The sequence below is a fragment of the Trachypithecus francoisi genome, unplaced genomic scaffold (genome assembly GCF_009764315.1).
Source record: "Trachypithecus francoisi isolate TF-2019V2 unplaced genomic scaffold, Tfra_2.0 Contig01603, whole genome shotgun sequence".
In the NCBI taxonomy this organism is placed as follows: domain Eukaryota; kingdom Metazoa; phylum Chordata; class Mammalia; order Primates; family Cercopithecidae; genus Trachypithecus; species Trachypithecus francoisi.
In genome coordinates this window covers 1,426,659-1,451,933 of record NW_022681445.1, presented here as the reverse complement: position 1 = coordinate 1,451,933, position 25,275 = coordinate 1,426,659, and the positions used below count along the sequence as shown (strand labels likewise).

The window sequence follows — 25,275 nt, the reverse complement described above, 5'->3', positions numbered from 1 at the left end:
CGCAAATTAGAAATAATCCACTAATTCTTTCTTCCTTTCACATCCTTGAATCTGAGTGGCCTGGTTGGATAATTCAAAAGGAAGAGGATACCCTGAATCTGACCGCTGACCTCAAATCCCAAACATTTGAAAAAGGGCTTAGAGAGTATTTTTCATCTCATAAATCTCTGGGGCTCTTGTATCTTGATAAATGCAAAGCAACCTTTATAAACTAGATTACATGTAGAAACTAATATCCAAACTCTTTCACTATGACTTCAATTCTCCTTTTTGGTTGTACAGGATGTACATGAAGCAACAAACCTTCCAGATGCAGAAGGGAGAAAACTTTCCTTTGGTTCCCTTCTATATCCTCTAACATTTCTATCCCTTTCCTGATTTGTATCTGATCAGCAAAGCTGTGGAAACATTAAGTCTGTAAGGAGAGCTTGCACATAGAAAACCTATGCCGATTTAAAAAATCATACCCAACTGGAGAATAATGGTGTAAATCTTCATCCTTTAAAGGAAATTCCGTAACAGATTAAAATAATTAGCATCATATATTCACAAATAGCAATTCAAGTAACTCTCACTACTTGCTATCAATATATTTGGAAAGAAGGGATATTATTTTATGCACAATAAGGGTATAGACCAAATAAACTCTTCTCCAAATTAGAGTAACTAAAAAATGTCGATGAACATTTATAATACTGTAGACCTTTTAGGATTTCAGCTCTAAATAAACTGATATGACTCATCTGGACAGAGGTTTTGGCAGAAGTGGGATTGTCTAGTATGCACAACACTGATTAAAAACATTCTAAATCATGATGTATCTATGCTTACATCATTGCCAAAATGATTCATCTGTGTAGGATATATTCTTATTGCCAGAACTGTCACATATCATCTTGGCTAGAAACACACAGTCACATCCCATTATGGTGAACTCTTAAGAGTTTATCCAAATTCTTTCCTCTTCTGGAATTTTGTCAGGTTAATACTGCTTGACACATGTGATCTTAAATTTTTCCATTCTAAATCTAGTGTCATTTTGGCATTTGGCTGGATTTGGCCTATGTGACCAGAATCACACTGACAATGTTCAGTTTGTTGAATTTTAAATCTATAATGTTTATCACATTGCAGACCTACTGACAGCCAAGGAAATGTCTGTTTGAGACTTTTTCTAAGATACTTTACCTTTTAAATGAGGCTTTTTGATTTGATATTGTATTTATATAACATACTAAATCAAGTTTTGCTTAAATCTACTTAGGTTAAGCATAGCCATTTTAAGCTATAGACAGGAAAATACTGGACAGTTTTTTGTAGTGCCAAAACCCTTAGTACTGAATTTCTTCTTAGTCATTTGAAATATTTACTGGTATTTTAGGAATGGTCATCAAAAAAACCCAGAATTAAGCGATGGCCTTGAATGCAACATTTATGAAGCGGCTCTTGCTTATATTTCATTTTATAAACTCTTAAAAATGAAGAGTTTATCTGAGAAATACAGGAGGGCGAACATCCTAAATCCAGGCACTGTTAGCTTTATGAGCATAGTAAGCACCCATTACATCGTGCAAAGTATTTATTGCAAATGGGCCTTAGCTACTAAAACATGTAGCTTCCTTTCATGTTATGACTAAGTAATTTGGGCTGAGAATGTACAGAAAGGTTGCACACTGATTGTCAGCAGGGAAAACTGCCATCAAATCAATGCACATAACATTCCTCACAAATTGCAAACAAGGGCTTATTGGGCACCTGTGGTGCATGGTCTCTTTCACTGCAAATACCAGATATTTTCTGAATTGAACTCTGATGTAAAGTTCAGTGATACTCAGTCTGCGGATCTGTGGCATTACTATTTCTGGATTTGTTTTTTAAAGACACTTCCCTGCTAACAGCGTCTTTCCATCCTACCATCTCTTACATCCTTCCCTGCGCCAATACTATCTGCCATAGTCTGTTTTGTGTTGACTTTCCCTTACAATATTTAAAACCTCTTTAAAAAGTACAAAAAAGTAAGTTTTAAGAAATTTTAAATATTTCAATTTACTTTATAAAACTAATCGTAAGAAGTTTTGGGCCGGGCGCGGTGGCTCAAGCCTGTAATCCCAGCACTTTGGGAGGCCGAGACGGGCGGATCACGAGGTCAGGAGATCGAGACCATCCTGGCTAACACGGTGAAACCCCGTCTCTACTAAAAATACAAAAACTAGCCGGTCGAGGTGGCGGGCGCCTGTAGTCCCAGCTACTCCGGAGGCTGAGGCAGGAGAATGGCGTAAACCCGGGAGGCGGAGCTTGCAGTGAGCTGAGATCCGGCCACTGCACTCCAGTCCGGGTGACAGAGCGAGACTCCGCCTCAAAAAAAAAAAAAAAAAAAAGAAGTTTTGAATATTACAATTTCATTTTTAGTGAAATTAAGTTTTGAATACTGCTATTTTACTTTACTTAAAACTAATTTTAAGAAACTTTAAATATTATAATTTTATTTTACTTAGTAAATTAATTTTTCAGAAGTTTTAAATATTCTAACATGCTTTGAGCTCACTGGTAACAACCTGGAATGTCATAAAATCAGCACTGTTGTCCTTTCTCTAGCTCCAGCATCCTTTTGCCATAAAATCAGCACTGATTGTCCTTTTTCTAGCTCCAGCGTCCTTTTGCCTCACCTTAAGAACCTTATGATCTCCCTTCAGTTCCCCACTCTTTTCTTATTCCTATTTCTCTTCCTCCCACAAAAGCAGCAAGAAAATGAAAAGCTAAAAAACAAACAAAACGAAAACCCTTCCCGTAACCCCCAAAACATTCAAGATTGTGACTAATCGTGAGCAAAACATCTTAATTTCAACCTTGATATAGGCCTCTGTGGAAGCTACTAATCCTCAGTCCTACTCACTCTTCAAGGAACCACCCTGTAGTCCACAGTCAACCCACATGGTCTTGGGGTTATTGTAAAGAGGCAAGTGATGCTGCTTGCTTAATAGACTGAATTCAGGAGCAGGTACAACAGCCTTCTTCTCTGTTGTGTTCAGCAGTGACAAGTACATTATCAAATTATCAGGCTGCTCAGTCTCCTTACGGTGCCCAGCTTTTCACAAAAGCTACCAGTATATGTTTATTGACTAGGTTTCAATTCCTCAGGCCACGGAGAATCGAGGGCAGAATGTAATTCTGTGGCTTTGCAGCCCCACCAGCCCTGCTTATCATGTGCCCATAACACAGCTGAGATTTCCTGAGGAAATTCTTTTCTACTACTCTAAAACAGGGCATAAGGCACACTAATGAACTCAACAGTGGTTATTTCTTAGTTAACAAAAAAGTGCCACTTCATTTGTCATGTTAAAAATGATTCCAAATGACATTTTAATTTTGTTAAAGGAATTGATAAGAAGCCGCTATAGAAAAGGGGGAAAGTGAACCTCTTGAATCCTTGGCCCGCAAGAACCCTGCCATCAGGCTTGCTGGGCATGCCATTTTTGATAACAGATGGACAGGGCAACCGATGTTATGGCCACTATGGCTTTGTTTTGAGCATTAATCTCTATCAGGGAGTTCCTGCAGCCCCCTATGAGTGGACACACTGGAAGCACGCTGTCACCTTCAGCATCGCTTTAAAATATTGCCTGAGTTCAGAGGAAGAATAGGAACAAAAGTTACTTCCTACTGGTTTCTCACATGTCACTCTCGAAGTTCTTATACATTTATCATGTCCTTTTGTGTGATGCTCACATCCACTCTATTCATAAGGTGGGGAAACTGAGAGTGGCAGATACTCTCAACATGCCCTCCCATTCCCCATTCTTGAGCTTGCTGAAGGCTTGACTACAAAGTCACCTGAAGGATTTCTCTGGTTGCAGGAGTGTGCTCTGTCTTCCCTGGGAAGTGCTGGGAGTTAACTGGCCTGGGGAGCAGCCCTCAATTAATCACAAGCCCTCTGTGGGAAAATAGCCCAAATTCCTCACGCCAGGGGAGGACCTCTCTGAGGTGTGTTTTACAAGGTCTCCCAAAGGTCCCCAGTGGGGCTGAACCACAGGTGCCCACAGCAATGCGCAGAATGTAATATACCTTGGGCTCATTAACATACCTTCAACTGCCTGCCTTCCTGTCTCACTTCCTCACGCCCATACTGGTGCTTCCTGGGCTCACCTTCCAAATACACTACTTGTATCCAAATCTTTGTCTCAAGGCCCTGCTCATGGGGAAGCCCAACCTAAGACACTGGGACACAGAGAAGATTAATACCTGCTAAACACCACATGGCTGCTCAATGGAGAGTCAGCGCTAGAACTCAGGACTTTGAACTTCTGGCACATTTACCAGATTAGGTTGTTTTTTGCTGATTACCAGCACTTTATAGAGTTGGTCCCAGGACTTTTGGGCAAAATGAAGATACTATAAATGAAACAAAGTTGTTACATGGCTATTCCTGGCCTTTTAGGAACCCAGTCAACACCACCAGCAGGAGGAAACAGAAAAATGAAGGGTAGTAATTACCTAGCATGACGAAAGGGACTCCCAGGAAGGTGGAATTATATTTCCCACCAGTAAGATTGATGATCCCAGCTGCAGTGAGAGTGGCCAGGCTTATGGTCACCAATCCGAGCAGGCCTAGCCAGGGTTTGCTGCGGACGCAGTCCTGCATAGAGCAGCAAAGGATGGCCATGGTAACCACCAGGATCAGGCTGGTGACCAGGTAACGTTCTGATACGCGGCTGGTCTTCTGGAAATCTTCCCTCAGTGAGGAGGACGTGTAAGGGTACATTTTGACTTTGCTGTTGGATTTCTGAAACAGTCTGACAGTGTCGCAGAAGCTGGACTCCCACCTCTCGGCCACCATGTCATTTAGACTGTTGATTGACTGCAGGTAGTAGGTGAGCTGGATGGCCTCTGCAGATTTCACCCGGTCTTTGCTGTGCACAGTGACGCCCCCAAGCTGGTGCCCATTGTACACAGCCCTCCCGTCCTTTAAGTGAGTGATTGGGTATGTGATAGCAAAATTGGTCCGATTGGTGGCCCGAGCGTTCTTTAGCTCTTCCAGGACGTGCACTATGTCATCCACGATGCAAGTCTTATCATTATTCAGGATACATATATGGGCAAATGTGTAATTAAAACCAGGCCTTGGAACCTGGATCTTGGTGACAGCAGCATGCAACTGTGGGGAAAAAAATGACAGTATTTATTAATCAACTATTTCTATTTTTGTTTTTTGGAGAGGGTAGACATACCATCTGTAAGCTAAACAGTTCAAATTAAATGTTATAAACCTAGATAAGAAATAGGTAGTAGGAATGTGAAACACACATTTGACCAGTGGTTCTCACAGTGTGGCCCCTGGAACAACAGCAGCAGCACAACCTGGGAGCTTGTCAGAAATGAAAATTCTTAGGCCCCATCCCAGACCTGGTAAAGCAGAATTTCTGGGGTGGAGCCCAGGAATTTGGGTTTTCACAAGCCCTCTTAAGAATTCTGATGCAGCTGACGTTTGAGAAATGCTGCATTAAAGCACCAGTATTCTTTCCACGTGTTCTTTATTTGTGACCCAATTGGTCTGTACTATTGGGAAATCTTATATAGGTCCCCTGTTTAGTTTCCCTCTTGAAAATGTAACATAAAAAGTGAACTAAGGTGCAATTCCAAATGCAGATATTCTCTGCTGACTCGTCCTCTGATGCTGATTTGCAGGGCAGTTAAATGATCTCTTTATCCAATTAAATCACTCTCTACCATAAAAGATAAGAGGTTTACCTTGAGGGTCCTTGTTTTCTCTGGCTTTCTTTGCCTACATGTATGGGAAGGGAGCTATAACTGTAAGAGCCTGGCTGGGATATATGGGAATCATGCTAAAGCAGAACAATGGGATTTATTCTACACACCTTGCTCCATATTGAATTTGCTGTGCCCAGGTGCTGAATGCTTGTCATCAAAATACGCATGAGAATACAAGCACTAATTTAACTGCCCCTACTACATGCCAGGCACAATTCTAGGCTCTTTATACAGATAAACTTATTTAATCCTTGCAGAAAATTACAAAGTAGGTACAAGTACTAGCTTCATTTTATAGATGAGGAAATACAGAGAAGTCAAGTCACTTGCCCAATGTCACACACATAGTAAAAGGCAGAGCTGAGCTATACCAGGCAGTCTGGCTCCAGAACCTGTGCTCTTGGCCCCTTACCATACACCTCTAGGCATCTGAATGCCTAAGGTTCTTGTTAGCAACTAATTTCTGAATTTGTGCTTTTACTGCCCCACCCCTAAAAGTCACAAATGCTCAATTTCAGATATGTACAAGTATGTGTAATCTAGTAAGATAAGAAAACAAGGCAGTCGAGGGTGTGGTTGGACTAAGGGACTTAAATGAGCTATTACCACGTGTCAGGGCTTCACGCCTTAAATTCTCTCAACAAGTCACTTTACAGATAAGAAAACTGGGGCTCAGGGAGACCATGTAGGTAGGAGGAAGGGCGGGGCTCATCACTGTCTTTTTAAAAATGGCATCATGGTACCGTTTCAGTGGTAGCTACACAGGTCCTTAGTTTAACTGTTTTGACTCACCAGCAGCTTATCCTCATGGTGGCTTTGCTTTCTCTGTATAAAATGTGGCCCGTGTGCAAAATGAGGCCAGTGACAGACATGTAGTTGAGTGTTAAGTAAACTAGTACATCTACGACTGTGCTTAGCACTGAGTGGACTCTCTCAAGAGTATAGACAGCCATTATGACATATCTGATGAATGAAGGACATTTCATCTGTAAAGAAGCTAGAATTTAACATTCACACAGTTGTTATACTGTAGCTGTGCCACTACAACTCACTACCTTCTCCATGATCCTGATATATTTTCTCTCAAATCTGTTCTAAATAGATTATCTGTTAAGACACTTTGCTGCACATGTGCCTGGATGAGTGGGATATTATGCTTTAAAAAAAATGTCTGAGGGGCACCAGCTATCAAAGTCCTTTCATTAGCACAGAGCATGAGTTGAGAATCCTAATTCTCAGTGGCCCCTTGCCCCACATCTCTTCATGGGTACCAACCCACAGGATCAGAAAACATTTCATTGAATTATGTTTGGCTGAAATAATTTGAATTCCTTTATATAAATATGTAAACACACACACACACACACACACACCCCTAGGAGGCTACTTTCACAGCCTAATCATATGCTAAATGTTTGTTTTGATGCTTTGGGATTAATTGTGAGAAAAATGTCTTCAATGATTTTAAGCTGTGAAAGTGTGTTTTTATCAATTCTTCTCTAAGCATGGCCCAGTGAATTTTGATTAAAAGAACTCCTAGTTACAAAATATTTCAAATTATAAAAGGTTATTTTGGAAGAAAGAAGAACTTAGAGGAATTTAAAGACAAGAGAGAGTTTTGATAAGCGTTGAAGACTTTGGGAAAAGATTCAGAATAGTCTAGAAAAGGAGTGGTATTGAAAGCATGCCTAAGTGTAATATTTAGTGCATTGTTTGTTCCCATGGGCAGTGTAATAAATCTCCCTTAAAGTGATTACTAAATATGTCAAGAGAAAAAGATTGCCAAATAAGATGGTGTTAAGCCACAGGGCTGAACCCAATTATAGCAAGGGGATATTTTCCATCCATTCTCTATGACGACTATGCCCTGCTGGGTGGGGAGTTGTAAACTATTTAGTGATCTTCCAACTCTGCAGATCTACTGCTATATGACCCCTAGGACCATACATCGAAGAAAACAGACACCATGTTAACCCGTGTACTACAAGACCATAGGAGGGAGTCTTGGAAAATGAGAATCTTAATGAAGTTTGAGAGGGAAGGTTTCTTAACTTAGTTCTAGAGCTGCTGTAAGATGAAACTGCCTTGACTTTCCGATAGAGTGGTGGGTAGAACATGTCACTCTTGCTTCTGAGTGGCAGAGTTCTGCAGAGTGACAAAGCAGCCAGAGAGAGGGTGTTGGCTGACGCCACCCACCTAGCAGGGGGAATCTGTAGGATTCTACTGTGGGATAATAAGGGTTATAACAAGGAGTTGAGACTCCCTTCCATGACTTCTGCAGTGGCTCAGTTCTGATCTTTGGTGCTTATGAATACACATGAAATAGAGACACAATCCACTCTTGGAAATCCACATAGCCATGGGCAGATATACTGCACATGCTACCTGAACATCTACCTATACCGAGTTTTAGCGTGTCCTGATTTACTTTCCTAAAATAACCCCACTCAAGGCAGTAGAAACATTAGTGGATGTTCTAAACTGTAGTACCAGATATATTCGCAGGAGGAAAAGGAAGCTAGGGTTTGAAGCTATGCTTCAGATAAACCACAAAATGGACAACTGCAATCCACATAAGCTTGTTATTGAACTAGGTAAGAGACACTCTTCTTAGAAAAGAAAAAGAAGGGAAAAATGACACAAACTGATCATCCTGACCCTTAATGTGGTCTACATCTGTCATGTGAAATAACATATAATCCATGTTTCCATAACTATGTATAGATTCTAGATTATTCATGCAACACACATTCAACAATTACTTATCAAATCTACTATGTTGTCAATAATAGCATAATTTCCCTGAAATTAGCGTGCTTGCACTCGCACATGGAAAAAATCACATGAGATGCAATGTCCAAAACAAAGGGAAAATCCTAACAGTAAACAACGCCAAGTGCTTTGTACTAGTAAAGCCCGATCCAGTGTCAATTTCAATCACACTATTTTTGATTATTAATTGTATTTGCTGCCAAAGAGGCCAAAACTGAATGTGACATTGAGATTAGTTTTAATCTGAAGCTCTGAACGCATCATGTAAATTATTAGCTTCTTTGCTCTCATCATCCTTCAGGTTAAGAATGATAATGATAATAGTAATTAGTTTTCTAAGTGCTTTCTTTTTTTTTTTTTTTTTGGGACGGAGTCTCGCTCTGTCGCTCGGGCTGGAGTGCAGTGGCCGGATCTCAGCTCACTGCAAGCTCTGCCTCCCGGGTTTACGCCATTCTCCTGCCTCAGCCTCCCGAGTAGCTGGGACTACAGGCGCCCGCCACCTCGCCCGGCTAGTTTTTTGTATTTTTTAGTAGAGACGGGGTTTCACAGTGTTAGCCAGGACGGTCTCGATCTCCTGACCTCGTGATCCGCCCGTCTCGGCCTCCCAAAGTGCTGAGATTACAGGCTTGAGCCACCGCGCACAGCCCTAAGTGCTTTCTATACAGTTAAAAAATGTATTTAAAACAGACTCTATGGCAATGGTGACACTATAATCCTCATTTTATAGCTGGTGCAACTGAGGCCTAGAGACTTTGAATCGCTTACCTAAGATGAGCCAGTAAATAAGGACAGACCTGATTCTCAAGTCTCACTTCACAGCAGGACACTTAGCATAGACCAACAAATTCAGCAGTGAGCATGAAGACAACTTGGCGGTGGATAAAGAAATGTCAGCCCACCTGCTTCAAATAACTGGCAGTGGATATGACTGAGCTATGGGATGGCCACAATTGGAGATATGGGGTCCAACAAGAGAGACCAGAAATAATCCAAACAGTGAAACTCATGTTCAGATAGCAGCAACATTACATGGCAGTATTAACAGGTAATAAAGGGTATGGGTTTAGAGTTTAACAATTTTTCTTAATCTCCATCCAGCCTCTGATGTTGCTAAATGAAACTTTTCATTGTTCAATTCCCACCTATGAGTCAGAACATGCGGTGTTTGGTTTTTTGTTCTTGCGATAGTTTGCTGAGAATGATGGTTTCCAGCTGCATCCATGTCCCTACAAAGCACATGAACTCATCCTTTTTAATGGCTGCATAGTATTCCATGGTGTATATGTGCCACATTTTCTTAATCTAGTCAGTCATTGATGGACATTTGGGTCGGTTCCAAGTCTTTGCTATTGTGAATAGCACCACAATATAAGAACACTTGGACACAGGAAGGGGAACATCACACACCAAGGCCTGTCATGGGGTGGGGGTAGGGGAGGGATAGCATTAGGAGATATACCTAATGTAAATGACGAGTTGATGGGTGCAGCACACCAACATGGCACATGGATACATATGTAACAAACCTGCACGTTGTGCCCATGTGCCCTAGAACTTAAAGTATAATAAAAAATTTTAAAAAAAAATCAAAAAACTTTTCAAAGACAGGCTTCCTAAGAAAAATGATCCTGGGGCACCATGGAATCCAGTAGTAAGAAGTTTTGGCTTCCAGTGTGGCTTCTGCTACCTACCTTAAGAGTATCAGAAACCTCAGGAATGCCACTCTGCTTCTTTAAGTCTGAAACTTCAGGTCTCATATTTGTCAGTAAAAAAGGCTGTTGGTCTAGCTAATATTGAAGGACAGACCCTTCCAGTTTTAACACTACATAATTCTAAGATGAGTGATATCCACAAACTACATAATCAGACACTAGGTGAGAGAAAGTTAGCTTAATAAATATCAATTTGAACATTATTACAGCTACTTGAGGTATGCTTTTCTGACACACAGAAGTTCTTTTTAGGGCAATCAGATCTAATAGATGAAACCCAGAAGGAAAACAGGGTAAAGAAAATAGGTTTACTGGGAGAAAAAAAAAAAAAGATTTCCCTCTCTGAGTGATTTCCCATTCTGGGGAGGTGCTGGCTCTTATAATCCCCTTCTGCCAGATCCTGGGACAAAGCCAGTGTGGGCTGCTTGGTCACGACAGGCCAGTCTAATTTCCTCTCCCTCTCCTTGGCACACTCAGATCTTCCTCAGAAGACAGCAGGGACACTTTGTAGAGGACAGTACAGAAGGGAGGAAGGATGTATCTGCTCCTGAGTGGTGATTAACACAGGAAAAATACCGGTGGGTTTAGAGGATCTTATACAATACCTTGCAGGGTTTTTTTTTTTTTTTGGGGGGGGGGGTATTTGTTTCTTGTTGAAAAGGGAAGAGGGAAGGCAGGAAGGCCACTCTGCCCATGCAGGGCAATGAACACGCTCTGGGAGCAGCCGCAAGCAGTCTCCAAGCAATCTCATCTGTGAGGGAAGACTCGGACTTCGTTTGGGTTCCCCATGTCCCAGCAGGATGGAGCTCCAGTCACCTCCAGTGGGAGTTAGCCTGATGATGCCCCCTTTATAGACTGCCTTCCCTTCCTTGTCTCACGTTTCCACCCCCTTCCCACTTCTTCTACTCCCAAATAAGCTGCATACATTAAAAAATGTAAAAAGGAAGATTATGATTTGACTTCTTAACATACATCATCCATCCTCAAATATTACCTTCCAAGTGACACTAAATCAAAAGTGCTTAAAAATGCTTTCAAGGAATATCTGTTTTTCACCCCTAAATGAAATGTTCCCTTCACCAAATCCCTCCAAACTACATGTCTTGATCTGGGTCTATATTCTGCAACTGTAAATGGGTAGGTGCTAACTGGCAAGGTATCCTCACTCAGGACGCAAAAAAACACCTTGAAGTGGATGGATCTGTCTGCTGCAGTTCATAAATTACGCTAGCTCCCTTGGTGTTATGTTCTGTCTTTGCATGATCTCACTCTCACCCACTCTCTTTCCTCTTCTTTTAATAGAAATGCATTACATCAGAACACCAGAAGTCGCAAGTTAGGGATTGTTACCGTGATTCATTTGTAGTGCAGCCAAAAGCAAGTTAGTCATCCTTAATAAGTGAACAGAAATATCATCCTGCCTTTGAAATATTACATTTCCAGAGGACACCAAATTTAAGCTGTAGATATAGCCAAACAAGTGACTATCTATCCACACACTTCCTCTGCACATGTGTGCCTGGTGCCATGCTCACCTGCTCCAGTGACAAAAGACAAATGGTTACCTCTGTCAGTAATGCAATACCAGTGCAGGTCTGGGAGAGCGGAATACTTCTGTTTTGCTCCTTACTCGACAGGGTGGTAAACACTCTTATTGCGGGTGTTGACACTGAAAAGCAGCCAAGACAGCCCCTATTGTAATTCTCCAAACAAGCTGAGTTTGTCTTTGCAGGCTTGGCTGAAAAAACAAGGCAGCTTTGGATTTGAAGCAGAGAAATCTGAGAGTTTAGAAACAAAAAATAGTGATGGTGAAGGAAAATGCAATTGCAGTATCTCATTGCAACTTCTGCCTGATTCCACATTGGTATGGATAAGACAGTCAGTACAGTGAACCACAGGTTCAACAATCTCTTTATTCCCATAGTCTGGGAGAAAATTTCACTTGGTCTTGATTTTTGAAAAAATCCTTCATATTATGAAGATACTTGGCAATCTGTAAAGTTGAACTTTCTGATTAGAGTGTTTAGAGTGGCTGATAGAGTGGCTATTTTTAAATTCCCTAAATCCTCACTTGATTTTCATGATCAAGCTTAAACTGTAGTTGAGCTAGTTTGTGGGTGAAGAGTTTTGTTGGATAGCTCTAAGAGGACCCGATGCTCACAGAAACGGGAGAATGTTAAAGCTGATTGGCCGGGCAAATGGCAAAGGGAAGTCCCAGGAGCCAAATGCTTGGGCTTGGGAACAGGCAACAGCTGTTATAAGATTTGATTAGCAGACCACAAATAACCATGCAAGGAACAGGAAAAACAGGATGCCAAGGACATTCAGGTCTAGAGAATGACCAACCATGGACCTGAATGGGAGGAGCACTGTATCAGGAGTCAGAAGGCTTCAATTTTAGTCCTGGTTCTGGGTCTTGCTGACCACATGACTTAGAGATAAACAAAAAAATGAACCTATGAAAACACGTCACTTTCCTGCTTTAAATCCCCCAAGAGTTCTTCATCATGCTCAGGGCACTGACTGTGGCCCCTGACACGAAACATTGTCTTTGCTGACCTCTCTGGACTACTGTTTCACTATTCTCACATTGCAGTGCTCGTCCTGCTCTTGATTCTGCCTGGGACATTCTTCCTCCAGACACTTACAAAACTTGTGTTCTCACTTCCTTTACTTCCCTGCTTAAATGCAATCATCTTTCCTGAACCCACCCCCAATTAAAAAAAAAAACAAAACTAGCATCTTTGCCCATCACCATCATCTTTTCTTGTTTTAATTTTTTCATGGCACCAATCATGACATGACATTATCATCATCTCTGTTTTTATTCTGCTGCCCCAATTAGAATATGAATTCTGTCATGCCGGGACGTGTTTCTGTTTGGTCCACCCCTACATCTCCATTAACTAGAACAGTGCCTGGAACACATAACAATTGTGAAGTAAACACATGAATATAATAATCTCATGAGTAAAGGGACTTTAGTTTATCTCATCATGGGCATGACGAAAGCCAAATGAGATGATGAATGTGCATGCATTCTGCAAACTCTTGAGAGCTACACAAATAAAATTGTATTATTATACAGCAGGAAGCATGGATGGTAGCTCCTCTGGTGAGTGGTCTTACAGCTGTCCAAACGTAATCTACAATTGAGTCCTGGAGCCTCTAATCCTTCCCGACTTGACAATATCTTGTGCTTTTGTGGGAGGGACATGGGTTACGAGGTTAGAATGCCACAAGTTCAAATCCTGCCTCTGTTCATAACACAGCTGGGCCCTGCACATATCCCCTCATCCTTACCACTTCAGTGCACATCATACCTATTTCCAGCCTGATGTGGAAATACTAATATACTATCTCAATTCCAAGCAGCCTGGACCTATGACTAAAGACAGTTAGTGTATGAGCAGCCCAACTCACGTGTCCTCCTAAATGGGATAACCCTGCAACATGTGTTCCTCACTGTTTCCCAGAGTTCCCCAGCAGGATTAAGCTCCAGTTGCCCACAGAGTAGCTGGCTTGACAATGTCTCCATAGCCGACGGCTTTTCTTCCCTGCCTCATGATGCTGTTCTCTTCTCAATGCTTCCTGGGATTGTCTTCCAAATATTCTACTCTCATGAAGTGCTTGACTCCAGGTTAGCTTCTAGGAGAGCTCAAACTAAGACAATGACTTTAGGTATTTAATTCACTTTTGTTATCTGAATTATGGGAATAATCCTTACCTCATAAAGTCATTATGATAACCTATAAAAGGTGTCTGGCCTGGCATTTAGTATTAGGTTAAACCGTGTGAAATTGCCATTTCTATAGGTTAAAAAGTAGTTGAATCGTGGCAATTTTATGTGAGTCACCTAACTGACCTTTCGTCAGTGTTTGTTCTTTCCCCTCCTGCCTCTCCTTCTCCCCAAGAGTCCTGTCAGAACCTGAGCTATCTGAGGGGCTATCAGACAATTTTGTTTTGTTGCCAAGAGACAGTTTGGTGGTATCAGGGCGGGATTTTAGAAAAAAAGACAACAGTTTTAGGCTAGGAAGGATCTCACAAATCTTCTCATTCCCTTTTCCACAAGCAAAAACAGGGCTGCACACATTGTGAGCATGAGTCCCTACATGCGACTGGAATTCACAATTTTAGTAGTTTCAACTTATGAAAAAAAATCAAAATGCCATATAACCTACATCCCCAAGATATTGAAACTGACTAATTAATAATACTGGTAAATCAAAAAATATATAAATGTCTTCATTGGATGAGCTCTTTGGCAATTTTTTTTCCTTGAAAGGATTTGCTATGTTTCTAATGGGCACTGAACTTGAGAACAACGGAAATTATGGCTGATGAAAGAAAAAATAAGAAAGTTCCACCTAATGATATGGTAACAGCTCTCCCGAATGATGGACCATAAGCCTTACCAAGGATGAGTACTCGATGTAATTCATAAAAGAATGTATTACAGGACAATGCATTTTTTCTTGACAATAATTTTTCTCTGTTCTCAAGGTTCTCATACAAAGCTACTGCCCTTAAAAATCACAGGAGCATTTCAGCCACTGCCCTCCCTTTTCTGATCTGAAAAGAGGTCTCACAGGGCAAAAGGTCAAACTATGATAGTTTCTATGATTCAGTTTGCTAAGACCTTGACCCTTCTGGAGGTGCTGATGTTGGTGGTGTGGTTTGGCATGATGGAGTCAAGACTGCCTAGGCTCAAATCCCAGCTTTGGCACTAAAGAGATGTGTGATCCTGGACACTAAGCTGTTATGTAATAGCTATCCCTTGCCTCAGCTTATTCATCTGTAAAATGGGGACAATAATAGTACCCATCTCATTAGGACTGTTGAAGGATAAATGAGAAATTGAATGTAAATTGCTCTGTACAGTCTCTGACACACAGGTAGTACCCAGTAAATGTCTGATAGCAAAGACAAAATGAACAAACAGAAAACCCCATTTCTACTTTCTGTTGTGTCTTGTCTAATTCAACTTTTTTTTCCTTTAAATAGTGAAACTTCCTCCATTTTTCTTGAAAAGTATATTGAATGAAATGTAAAGTGACAGATTTTTGCTCACATCTTTGCTGAAAGACTAAGGGGTAAATGGGGTTAGAAGCATGGATCAGTACAAATATTTGAAGAGAACGGTCTAGGTAGTATGTGTTTGAAGTTAGCACTCTTAATCCCGGTATAAGCTCCAAGCTTGAAAATTGTCCCATCATCTGCAGGTTAGCTCTCTAGTTAGATTACTGTGCACATCAACTAAAGGAATGCAGTCTAGGCAGGAAAAGATGGTGGGGGTAAAAGAAGGAAACTAAAAGGTATTAAGTGCTTGCTAAGTGTTGGACATTGTGCAAAGAATGCTACAATCTATCATCTTATATAACCCTGACAGCAAATCAGGGAGGTAGATATTACACCTCCATCTGCGGGTAAGGAAGCTGAACCTCTAGGAGCTTAAATAACTTGTCCTTGGCCACAAATTTAGTAATGGATCAGCCCAGATTTAAATCCTTGGCTCAGAAAATTGTCCCCTAATGAGAGTTCTTCTGGAAAAGTAAAGACTTTATCCCCTAATCTCTGTGCTTTGGATATTTGGATATTGATACATTTGCTTTCTGGCATTAGGCTTAAACATGGTCAGCTCACAGCATGAGATGGTGATGAGGTAGCAAAGTCGGAGGTCAACCATGATAAAGCAGCCTAGGAAAAGTAACAAGACTCTGAACAGTACTAAACAGTGAAACCCAGTGAATGCCAGATATTTACAACAGAAACTTCAGAGAGAAGCCACAAGCCCATTACCAATGACAAGCATGCGCAAATAGCTGGAGATGAAGAAAACAGATGTGAAAAGAGAGAAGACTTTCATCAGTCAAAATAGCATCTTTTGCATCATGTATGTTTCTTTTTTTTTTTTTTTTGAGACGGAGTATTTTTCCTTTTGTTGCCCAGGCTGCAGTGTGATGGCGTGATCTCGGCTCACTGCAACCTCTGCCTCCTGGGTTCAAGCGATTCTCCCGCCTCAGTCTTCCGAGTAGCTGGAATTACAGGTGCTCGCCACCACGTCCGGCTAATTTTTTGTATTTTTAGTAGAGATGGGGTTTCACCATGTTGGCCAGGCTGGTCTCGAACTCCTGACATCAGGTGATTCACCCACCTTGGTCTCCCAAAGTGCTGGGATTACAGGCGTGAGCCACCGTACCCAGCCATGTATGTTTCTTATACAACCCCTTGACCTCAGACACACACGAGGAAAAAGAAAAAACAAAATAAAACTTTACAGAACATACTTGTATAAAGGGCTGGCAGTTTGTGGATTTACTGAAAATATCAGATTGAAGTTAGGGGTGTTATAGGACTTGAGTATCATCTCTCCCCAAAAGCAGTTTAACACTAGAATATACATGCTTCACGAGGGCAGGGATTTTGTCTGTTTTGCTCAATCCTATCCCAATTACCTAGAGTAGTGCCTGGCACATAAAAGGAGCCCAACAAAGATGTGCTGATGAAACCTTCAGTGTTTGTTCCTTCTTGCTGATTTATAGTTCTCTGGTGACATTGAATGATACTTCATTTGTACCCAAAGGCTACTGTGCTACATGCATATCATTTACATCTTAAATAAACAGATGACATTGAATTTGGTCTTGTTGCTTACATGCTGCAGACAAATGGCTGGTCTCGTTAGACACATGGATATGGTTAAACTATAATCTAAAAAAATAAGAGCATAGAAACAATTTAGGTAGGCAACTGGGGACTGAAGTAATTATGTGCTGTGCTTAATTATAGGATAGTTTGAATTTTTCATGTGTATTTGTTTTTTTCTTTGTATTTCTTTTTATTTTGAAGAGAAAAGGTTTTGTTTGTTTTTTTTTGTTTTTTTTTTTTAAATACAGAAGTCTGGAGCCTACTGTAAGAATTTCTGTGTACCTTCCATCCAATGCCATGTCCTCCTGTTCATGCTGTTGATGGGTAGTGTGACCATATAATTTCTCATTCAAACTGGAACACTTTTGGGAGTGCAAGAGGGCAGTGTTAATTTCACAGGAACAATAGGCATAAAATGGGACTATCACAGGCAAACTAGGTTGTATACCCTTCCTATCTTTGGATGTCTCAGACGATGCAAGCACTGATGTAACTTCATCTGCTTATGCCTCACAGCAGACCTGAGGTGACAGTCCTTTGGTTTGTAGCCCACTGCTGCTGATGGAACCTAGAATATTGCATGTAACCCTATCCTGTCATCATAAAGGTCTCCAGGAAAAGAATTTGGAAAAACTTGTCTGTAACTACTTCCAACCACACCTATGCTCCCACTATTGCAACTTCCTTCCATGTGAAGACTCTGATATATTGGCAAGATTCAGTTATCCTGCAGCCTGGTTTTGCTTGCTACTTTAGAGGTGGAGTGCATCCACAGGACCCTCAGAACATTTCATCTACCTTCCCTGAGCACAGCAGCCCTACTGAAATTGACAGATAGCTTCTACTAAGCTGTCTCACTGGCATGTGGCTTCTGGAAGTGATTTGCCCAGCCAGGAGCAAAGATTGCTTTCATGTCCAAAGATGTCACTCTGGGTGATTCTATCTTGCTTTAATGGTGACAATGGCTTGCTAATTTGGCTAATGAAAATTTGCAAGGCTCGCAGATGTGAAGTCTGTGATGGGTCTCAGACACTGGGCAGGTGGGAGGCCAGTGCTTTTTTGCTTTGTTGAGAATTAGAAGTCATGCTGATAAAGTCTTCTGCACTTCATCACCAATTATAGCAATGATTCATTTACTCAACATATATTAAGGGTCTACACCATACTGGGCATTATGTAAGCCCTGGAGAGATAAAGAACATTAAGACATAACTTTATCCTCAAGTAACTTAGAGTTTAGTGGAGGGACTTCAGGCAGATTCTCAGAATTGGTTAGCACAAGCGAACCACAAAGTGCAGTGAGTGTCACAGTGCTATGACAGGAATAACCAAAGGGGTATAGGGAGTCTAGTATGTTGCTGTCTGGGATATATGCGTATGTGAGGGGGATGCAGGGGTGCGTGTGTGTACCAGGAGCATGTGTGTAGCAGTGGTGAGTGTGCAATGGAATAAAAGCTGGAAAGGAGACAGGGGCCAGATGAGGGAGGATCTTCTCATTCATTCATTCATTGAAATTTATTAGTAACTATTAGTAAATCTTACCTCAAGCCATGTGAACAAGACAAACATGGTTCTGCCCTCACAGAAAATTCAAACTGTGGGAGATAAAGACAAGCAACGAGGCAATTACAAAATCTTTGTGGAGTTCTAAGACAAAAGAAGTGCAGAGTATTAAGGGAAGGGCACCCACACTGGCCTAGCAGACATCAAGGATGATTTCTAGGATGAACTGACTTTTAAATTAGGACCCAAGAATGAGGAAAAGTTAATTCTGGGCAGAGGTTTGGCTCAGGGTATGGAACTGGTTGAGAGAGTACTTCAGGTGGAAGCTAAGGCATGGACAAAGTTTCAGAGGCACAAAAAGGATGTCAGGGGAAATGGGAGTAATTCGGGCTGGTCGGAAAACCGAGAGGAAAGCCAGAGGAGCAGGCAAGGTCCCAATCACACAAGGCCTTGTTAGTTGAATTTGGAAGACAGATTTTGTCCTGTGGGCAACTGCAAGTCAATCAAAGATTTTAGTCAGGGGATGAAATGATCAGAAGTGTGTCTTGGGAAGATCACTCTGCCTGCAGTGTGGTAGATAGATTGGAAAGGATGAAGAGTGTAACCAGGGAGACAAAATAAGACACAAATGCAGCAACTAGTTCACTGATGAAATGAAGGTCTGAACTGTGGGGCTCATACTAGCTTGAAGGAGACGGAAGGTTTATGCCTTTAATTTTTTATAGATTTGGACAGCTTAGCCAAGGCAATAAGCCAGGTAAACGGGATGACAACTTTCAGCTCCATGGTACTGATTAAACATTTGGGCTGCATTTCCCAGGTTTGGGTCTTAATGTGCCATCTATCAATTGTAGAGTTATAGATATGTAGATTGAGCTGATGTGTGGCTTTTCACTTTTCTGTATGCATACTTCTAAAGTGCAGTCATAGACTATACAAGCACAGAAGTTCCTGGCCAGTTGCTTTAAGTTCCTCTGCAGCAGATGCAGCTGGTACCCTGCTCATATCCTCTAGCCCTTATCTCTTGAGAGCACACCTGCCCGACTTCAAATGCCAGCACCCACACTTCTTTGTCACAGAGCCCACTTCACCATCTGTTTGGCAGGCCAGAAGTGCTGGGGAATTAACACTCCTTAGGAGCATCCCTCAACCAATGACAGATGGGACTTGGCCTATAAATACCCAGCTCCCTCCCCATGGGTGGGATCACTTTGGGGTGTGTTTTAAACTGGTTCCAAGAGCTTCCCCCAGTGTGATTGTGCTCTAGTTGCCCACAGAAGTGGCCTGCTTAATTATAGGGCCTTTTAGGCTCCTTCCTCTTTCTGTCTCTCCCCTCTGCTCCCTTCTGGTTGCCCTATACCTCCCGAGTAAGCTGCCTTTACTTGATTTCTTGTTTCAGGATTGGCTTATGGGGGAACCCAAACTAAGACAATGTCCAGTAATGCTCATAGCCTCTGGAATTAGAGTTTCCTAGTGTCCTCAAAACACTAAACCATTCTAAAACCAAATCCCCAATGTCTTGTATTATTTTCACACAGCCATATTTGAATACACAACACTCAACCCTTAGGGAATAAAGCTAGGATCTTGTGAGCTTCTGTTCATACTCAATCTTTTGATGGTAGGCACATTTTTTTTTTTTTTTTTTTTTTTTTGAGACGGAGTCTTGCTCTGTCACCCGGGCTGGAGTGCAGTGGCCGGATCTCAGCTCACTGCAAGCTCCGCCTCCCGGGTTCACGCCATTCTCCTGCCTCAGCCTCCCAAGTAGCTGGGACTACAGGCGCCCGCCACCTCGCCCGGCTAGTTTTTTGTATTTTTTAGTAGAGACGGGGTTTCACCGTGTTAGCCAGGATGGTCTCGATCTCCTGACCTTGTGATCTGCCCGTCTCGGCCTCCCAAAGTGCTGGGATTACAGGCTTGAGCCACTGAGCCCGGCCAGTAGGCACATTTTTATGATGATGAACACAGTAGGTATGCAATAAATATTTCTCCAAGTGGCCCAGACAAGTTCACGAGTGTAGATGGCCTGATGCTATCAACTGTACTTCACCTTCATTTGGGACACAGTCCAATCTTTTCATTAAGGCTAAAGCTAATCACATGTTGGGTCTAGGGTATACTGGTGATGAGAATGCACCATAACTCTTCAAGAAGGGCTTAGACCTGCATCCTGCCAGGAATGGAGAGCTGTGAGATGGCATGATCTCTTATTTTTCTTCTTGCCGATGATAAAGGAAGCAGGCATTTGTTTGGCTTTTACTTTATTTGGAGTAAAAGCTTAGAGACATAGTTAGAATCCTCTTTGCAACCTTCCGGATCATCTCAACAGGTAAGGTCTCGGGCTTCAGTGTTCTCTGTTGACAGCAAATGCTGGAATATTGCCCAAGTTGGATGAAAGTCCCTATCTTTACATTTCTGGATTTCTGCTGTTATGGCAGTAGGTGTGTGGGAGAGACAGCTGATGTGTTCACTGGATTCCTTCCCAGGCAGTGATGTTCCTGGGGAGTATGTGCTGATGGAGACAAATTCTCCATGCATCGGCATTGCTGCCAGTACAGGTGCTGAAAGTCTCCATGATGGCAGTGAGTTGGATGTCAGTAAAACTGGGCTGATTTGTCTGCCAAGATTCAGGCTGCCTTTCTTCTTCTTGGTACTCACCATTGTTGGATGTTCTGCACTGCTGGGATGGTAGTCTAACTCTTCCACCTTACTGACAGGGTCACTGAATAGGATATGTGTGTGTGTGTGTGTGTGTGTGTGTGTGTGAGAGTGTGAGTGTCTACACTCTTCATAATTAAGGTATAATTTATATATAGTACATTGTGCAAATTTCAAGTGCATATTTAATGAATTTTTATATATACATACCCATAAACATTGCTCAGATCAAGACACAGCATATTTATAGTACCCAGAGGGCCCCCTCATGTCCTTTCCCAGTTAATACCCCCACTATCCCCAGAGGAAAGATATTCTGACTCTATCAACTTCAGTTAGTCTTGCTTGTTCTTCAGCCTCCTAAAAATAGAATCATGTAGAATGTGCTCTTCTGTGTCTGACATCTTCTACTTAACAGGCTTGTGAGATTTATCCATGTTGTTGTGCTTATCAGTACTCTGTTATTTTTATTTATTTTTGCTGTGCAGTATTCCACTGTGTGAAAAGACCACAATTTACTTTTCCATTCTCCTGCTGGTGGACCTTTGGGTTGTTTCCAGTTTGGTTTTTCTTTAATACATAAAACTGCTATAAACTTTCTTTTACATAGCCTTTGGTAGACATATGCACTCACTTCTCTCAGGTGTATATAGTGGTGTGTTGGTAAATGCTGAACAATCAGTTCTCTAATAAAAATAGGTTGACTTCCGTTCCAAGATGTCCCAATAGGAACAGCTCTGGTCTGCAGCTTACAGCATGATCGATGCAGAAGACAGGTGATTTCTGCATTTCCAACTGAGGTACCTGGTTCATCTCACTGGGACTGGATGGACAGTGGGTGCAGCCCACGGAGGGTGAGCTGAAGCAGGGCAAGGCATTGCCTCACCCAGGAAGTGCAAGGGGTCAGGGGATTTCCCTTTCCTACCCAAGGGCAGTTGTGAAAGACTGTACCTGGAAAATCGGGACACTCCTACCCACATACAGTGCTTTTCCAATGGTCTTAGCAAATGGCACACCAGGAGATTATATCCCACGCTTCGCTTGGCAGGTCCCACGCCCATGGAGCCTTGCTTACTGCTAGCACAGCAGTCTGAGATCGACCTGCGAGGCAGCAGCCTGGCAGTGGGAGGGGCGTCTGCCATTGCTGAGGCTTCAGTAGGTAAACAAAGCGGCCCGGGAAGCTCAAACTGGGCAGAGCCCACCGCAGCTCAGCAAGGCCTGTTGTCTCTGTAGATTCCACCTCTGGGGGCAGGGCATAGCTGAACAAAAGGGAGCAGAAACTTCTGCAGACTTAAATGTACCTGTCTGACAGCTCTGAAGAGAGCAGTGGTTCTCCCAGCACGGTGTTTGAGCTCTGAGAACAGACACACTGCCTCCTCAAGTGGGTCCCTGACCCCCGTGTAGCCTAACTGGGAGACACCACCCACTAAGGGCCGACTGACACCTCATACAGGTGGGTGCCCCTCTGGGATGAAGCTTCCAGAGGAAGGATCAGGCAGCAATATTTGCTGTTCTGCAGCCTCTGCTGGTGATACCCTGGCAAACAGGGTCTGTAGTGGACCTCCAGCAAACTCCAACAGACCTGCAGCTGAGGGACCTGACTATTAGAAGGAAAACTAACAAACAGAAAGGAATAACATCAACATCAACAAAAAGGATATCCACACCAAAACCCCATCTGTGGGTCACCAACATCAAAGACCAAAGGAAGATAAAACCACAAAGATGGGGAGAAACCAGAGCAGAAAAGCTGAAAATTCTAAAAACCGCATGACTCTTCTCCTCCAAGGGATCACGACTCTTCATCAGCAATGGAACAAAGCTGGACGGAGAGCAACTTTGATGAGCTGACAGAAGTAGGCTTCAGAAGGTTGGTAATAACAAACTTCTCCAAGCTAAAGGAGGATATTCGAACCCACTGCAAGGAAGCTAAAAACCTTGAAAAAAGATTAGATGAATGGCTAACTAGAATAAACAGTGTAGAGAAGACCTTAAATGACCTCATGAAACTGAAAACCATGGCACGAGAACTACATGACACATGTACAAGCTCCAATAGCCAATTCGATCAAGTGGAAGAAAGGGTGTCAGTGATTGAAGATCAAATTAATGAAATAAAGTGAGAAGAGAAGTTTAGAGAAAAATCAGTAAAAAGTAACGAACAAAGCCTCCAAGAAATATGGGACTATGTGAAAAGACCAAATCTACGTTTGATTGGTATATCTGAAAGTGATGGGGAGAACGGAACCAAGTTGGAAAACACTCTTCAAGATATTATCCAGGAGAACTTCCCTAACCTAGCAGGGCAGACCAACATTCAAATTCAGGAAATCAGAGAACACCACAAAGATACTCCTCAAGAAGAGCAACCCCAAGACACATAATTGTCAGATTCTCCAAGGTTGAAATGAAGGAAAAAATGTTAAGGGGAGCCAGAGAGAAAGGTCACATTACCCACAAAAGGAAGCCCATCAGACTATCAGCAGATCTCTCAGCAGAAACTCTACAAGCCAGAAGAGAGTGGGGGCCAATATTCAACATTCCTAAAGAAAAGAATTTTCAACCTAGAATTTCATATCCAGTCAAACTAAGCTTCATAAGTGAAAGAGAAATAAAACCCTTTACAGACAAGCACATGCTGAGATATTTTGTCACCACCAGGCCTGCCTTACAACAGCTCCTGAAGGAAGCACTAAGCATGGAAAGGAACAACCAGTACCGGCCACTGCAAAAACATGCCAAATTGTAAAGACCATCAATGCTAGGAAGAAAATGCATCAACTAATGGGCAAAATAACGAGCAAACATCATAATGACAGGGTCAAATTCACACATAACAATATTAACCTTAAATGTAAACGGGCTAAATGCTCCCATTAAAAGACACAGACTGGCAAACTGGATAAAGAGTCAAGGCTCATCAGTGTGCTGTATTCAGGAGACCCATCTCACGTGCAGAGACACACACAGGCTCAAAATAAAGGGATGGAGGAAGAACTACCAAGCAAACGGAAAGCAAAAAAAAAAGCAGGGGTTGCAAACCTAGTCTCTGATAAAACAGACTTTAAACCAACAAAGATCAAAAGAGACAAAGAAGGGCATTACATAAGGGTGAAGGATTCATTCAACAAGAAGAGCTAACTATCCTAAATATATATGCACCCAATACAGGAGCACCCAGATTCATAAAGCAAGTCCTTAGAGACTTACAAAGAGACTTAGATTCCCACACAATAATAATGGGAGACTTTAACACCCCACTATCAATATTAGATCAATGAGAAAGGAGGTTAACAAGGATATCCAGGACTTGAACTCAGCTCTGCACCAAGCAGACCTAATAGACATCTGTAGAACTCTCCATCCCAAATCAACAGAATATACATTCTTCTCAGCACCACATCGCACTTATTCCATTATTGACCACATAGTTGGAAGTAAAGCACTCCTCAGCAAATGTAAAAAAACAGACATTATAACAAACTCTCTCTCAGATCACAGTGCAATCAAATTAGAACTCAGGATTAAGAAACTCACTCAAAACCGCACAACTACCTGGAAACTGAACAACCTGCTCCTGAACGACTACCGGGTAAATAACAAAAGGAAGGCAGAAATAAAGATGTTCTTTGAAACCAATGAGAACAAAGACACAACATACCAGAATCTCTGGTACACATTTAAAGCAGTGTGTAGAGGGAAATTTCTAGCACTAAATGCCCACAAGAGACAGGAAAGATCTAAAATTGACACCCTAACATCACAATTAAAAGAATCAGAGAAGCAAGAGCAAACACATTCAAAAGGTAGCAGAAGGTAAGAAATAACTAAGATCAGAGCAGAACTGAAGGAGATAGAGACACAAAAAACCCTTCAAAAAAATCAATGAATCCAGGAGCTGGTTTTTTGAAAAGATCAACAAAATAGACCACTAGCAAGACTAAAAAGAAGAAAAGAGAAGAGAATCAAATAGACACAATAAAAAATGATAAAGGGGATATTACCACCAATCCCACAGAAATACAAACTACCATCAGAGAATACTATAAACACCTGAATGCAAATAAACTAGAAAATCTAGAAGAAATGGATAAATTCCTGGACACATACACCCTCCCAAGACTAAACCAGGAAGAAACTGAATCTCTAAATAGATCAATAACAGGCTCTGAAATTGAGGCAATAATTAATAGCCTACCAACCAAAAAAAGTCCAG

At 41.8% G+C, this 25,275-nt stretch overlaps 1 protein-coding gene across 1 annotated transcript in view; it reads right to left on the bottom strand.

Moving 5' to 3' along the window:
* The window catches only part of PTCHD1 (patched domain containing 1), a 64,985-nt gene that overhangs the window by 12,915 nt on the left and 26,795 nt on the right, over nt 1-25,275 (bottom strand). The window contains 1 exon segment of the mRNA XM_033195371.1: nt 4,492-5,152. Within this exon segment, the coding sequence (XP_033051262.1) occupies nt 4,492-5,152 (661 nt within the window).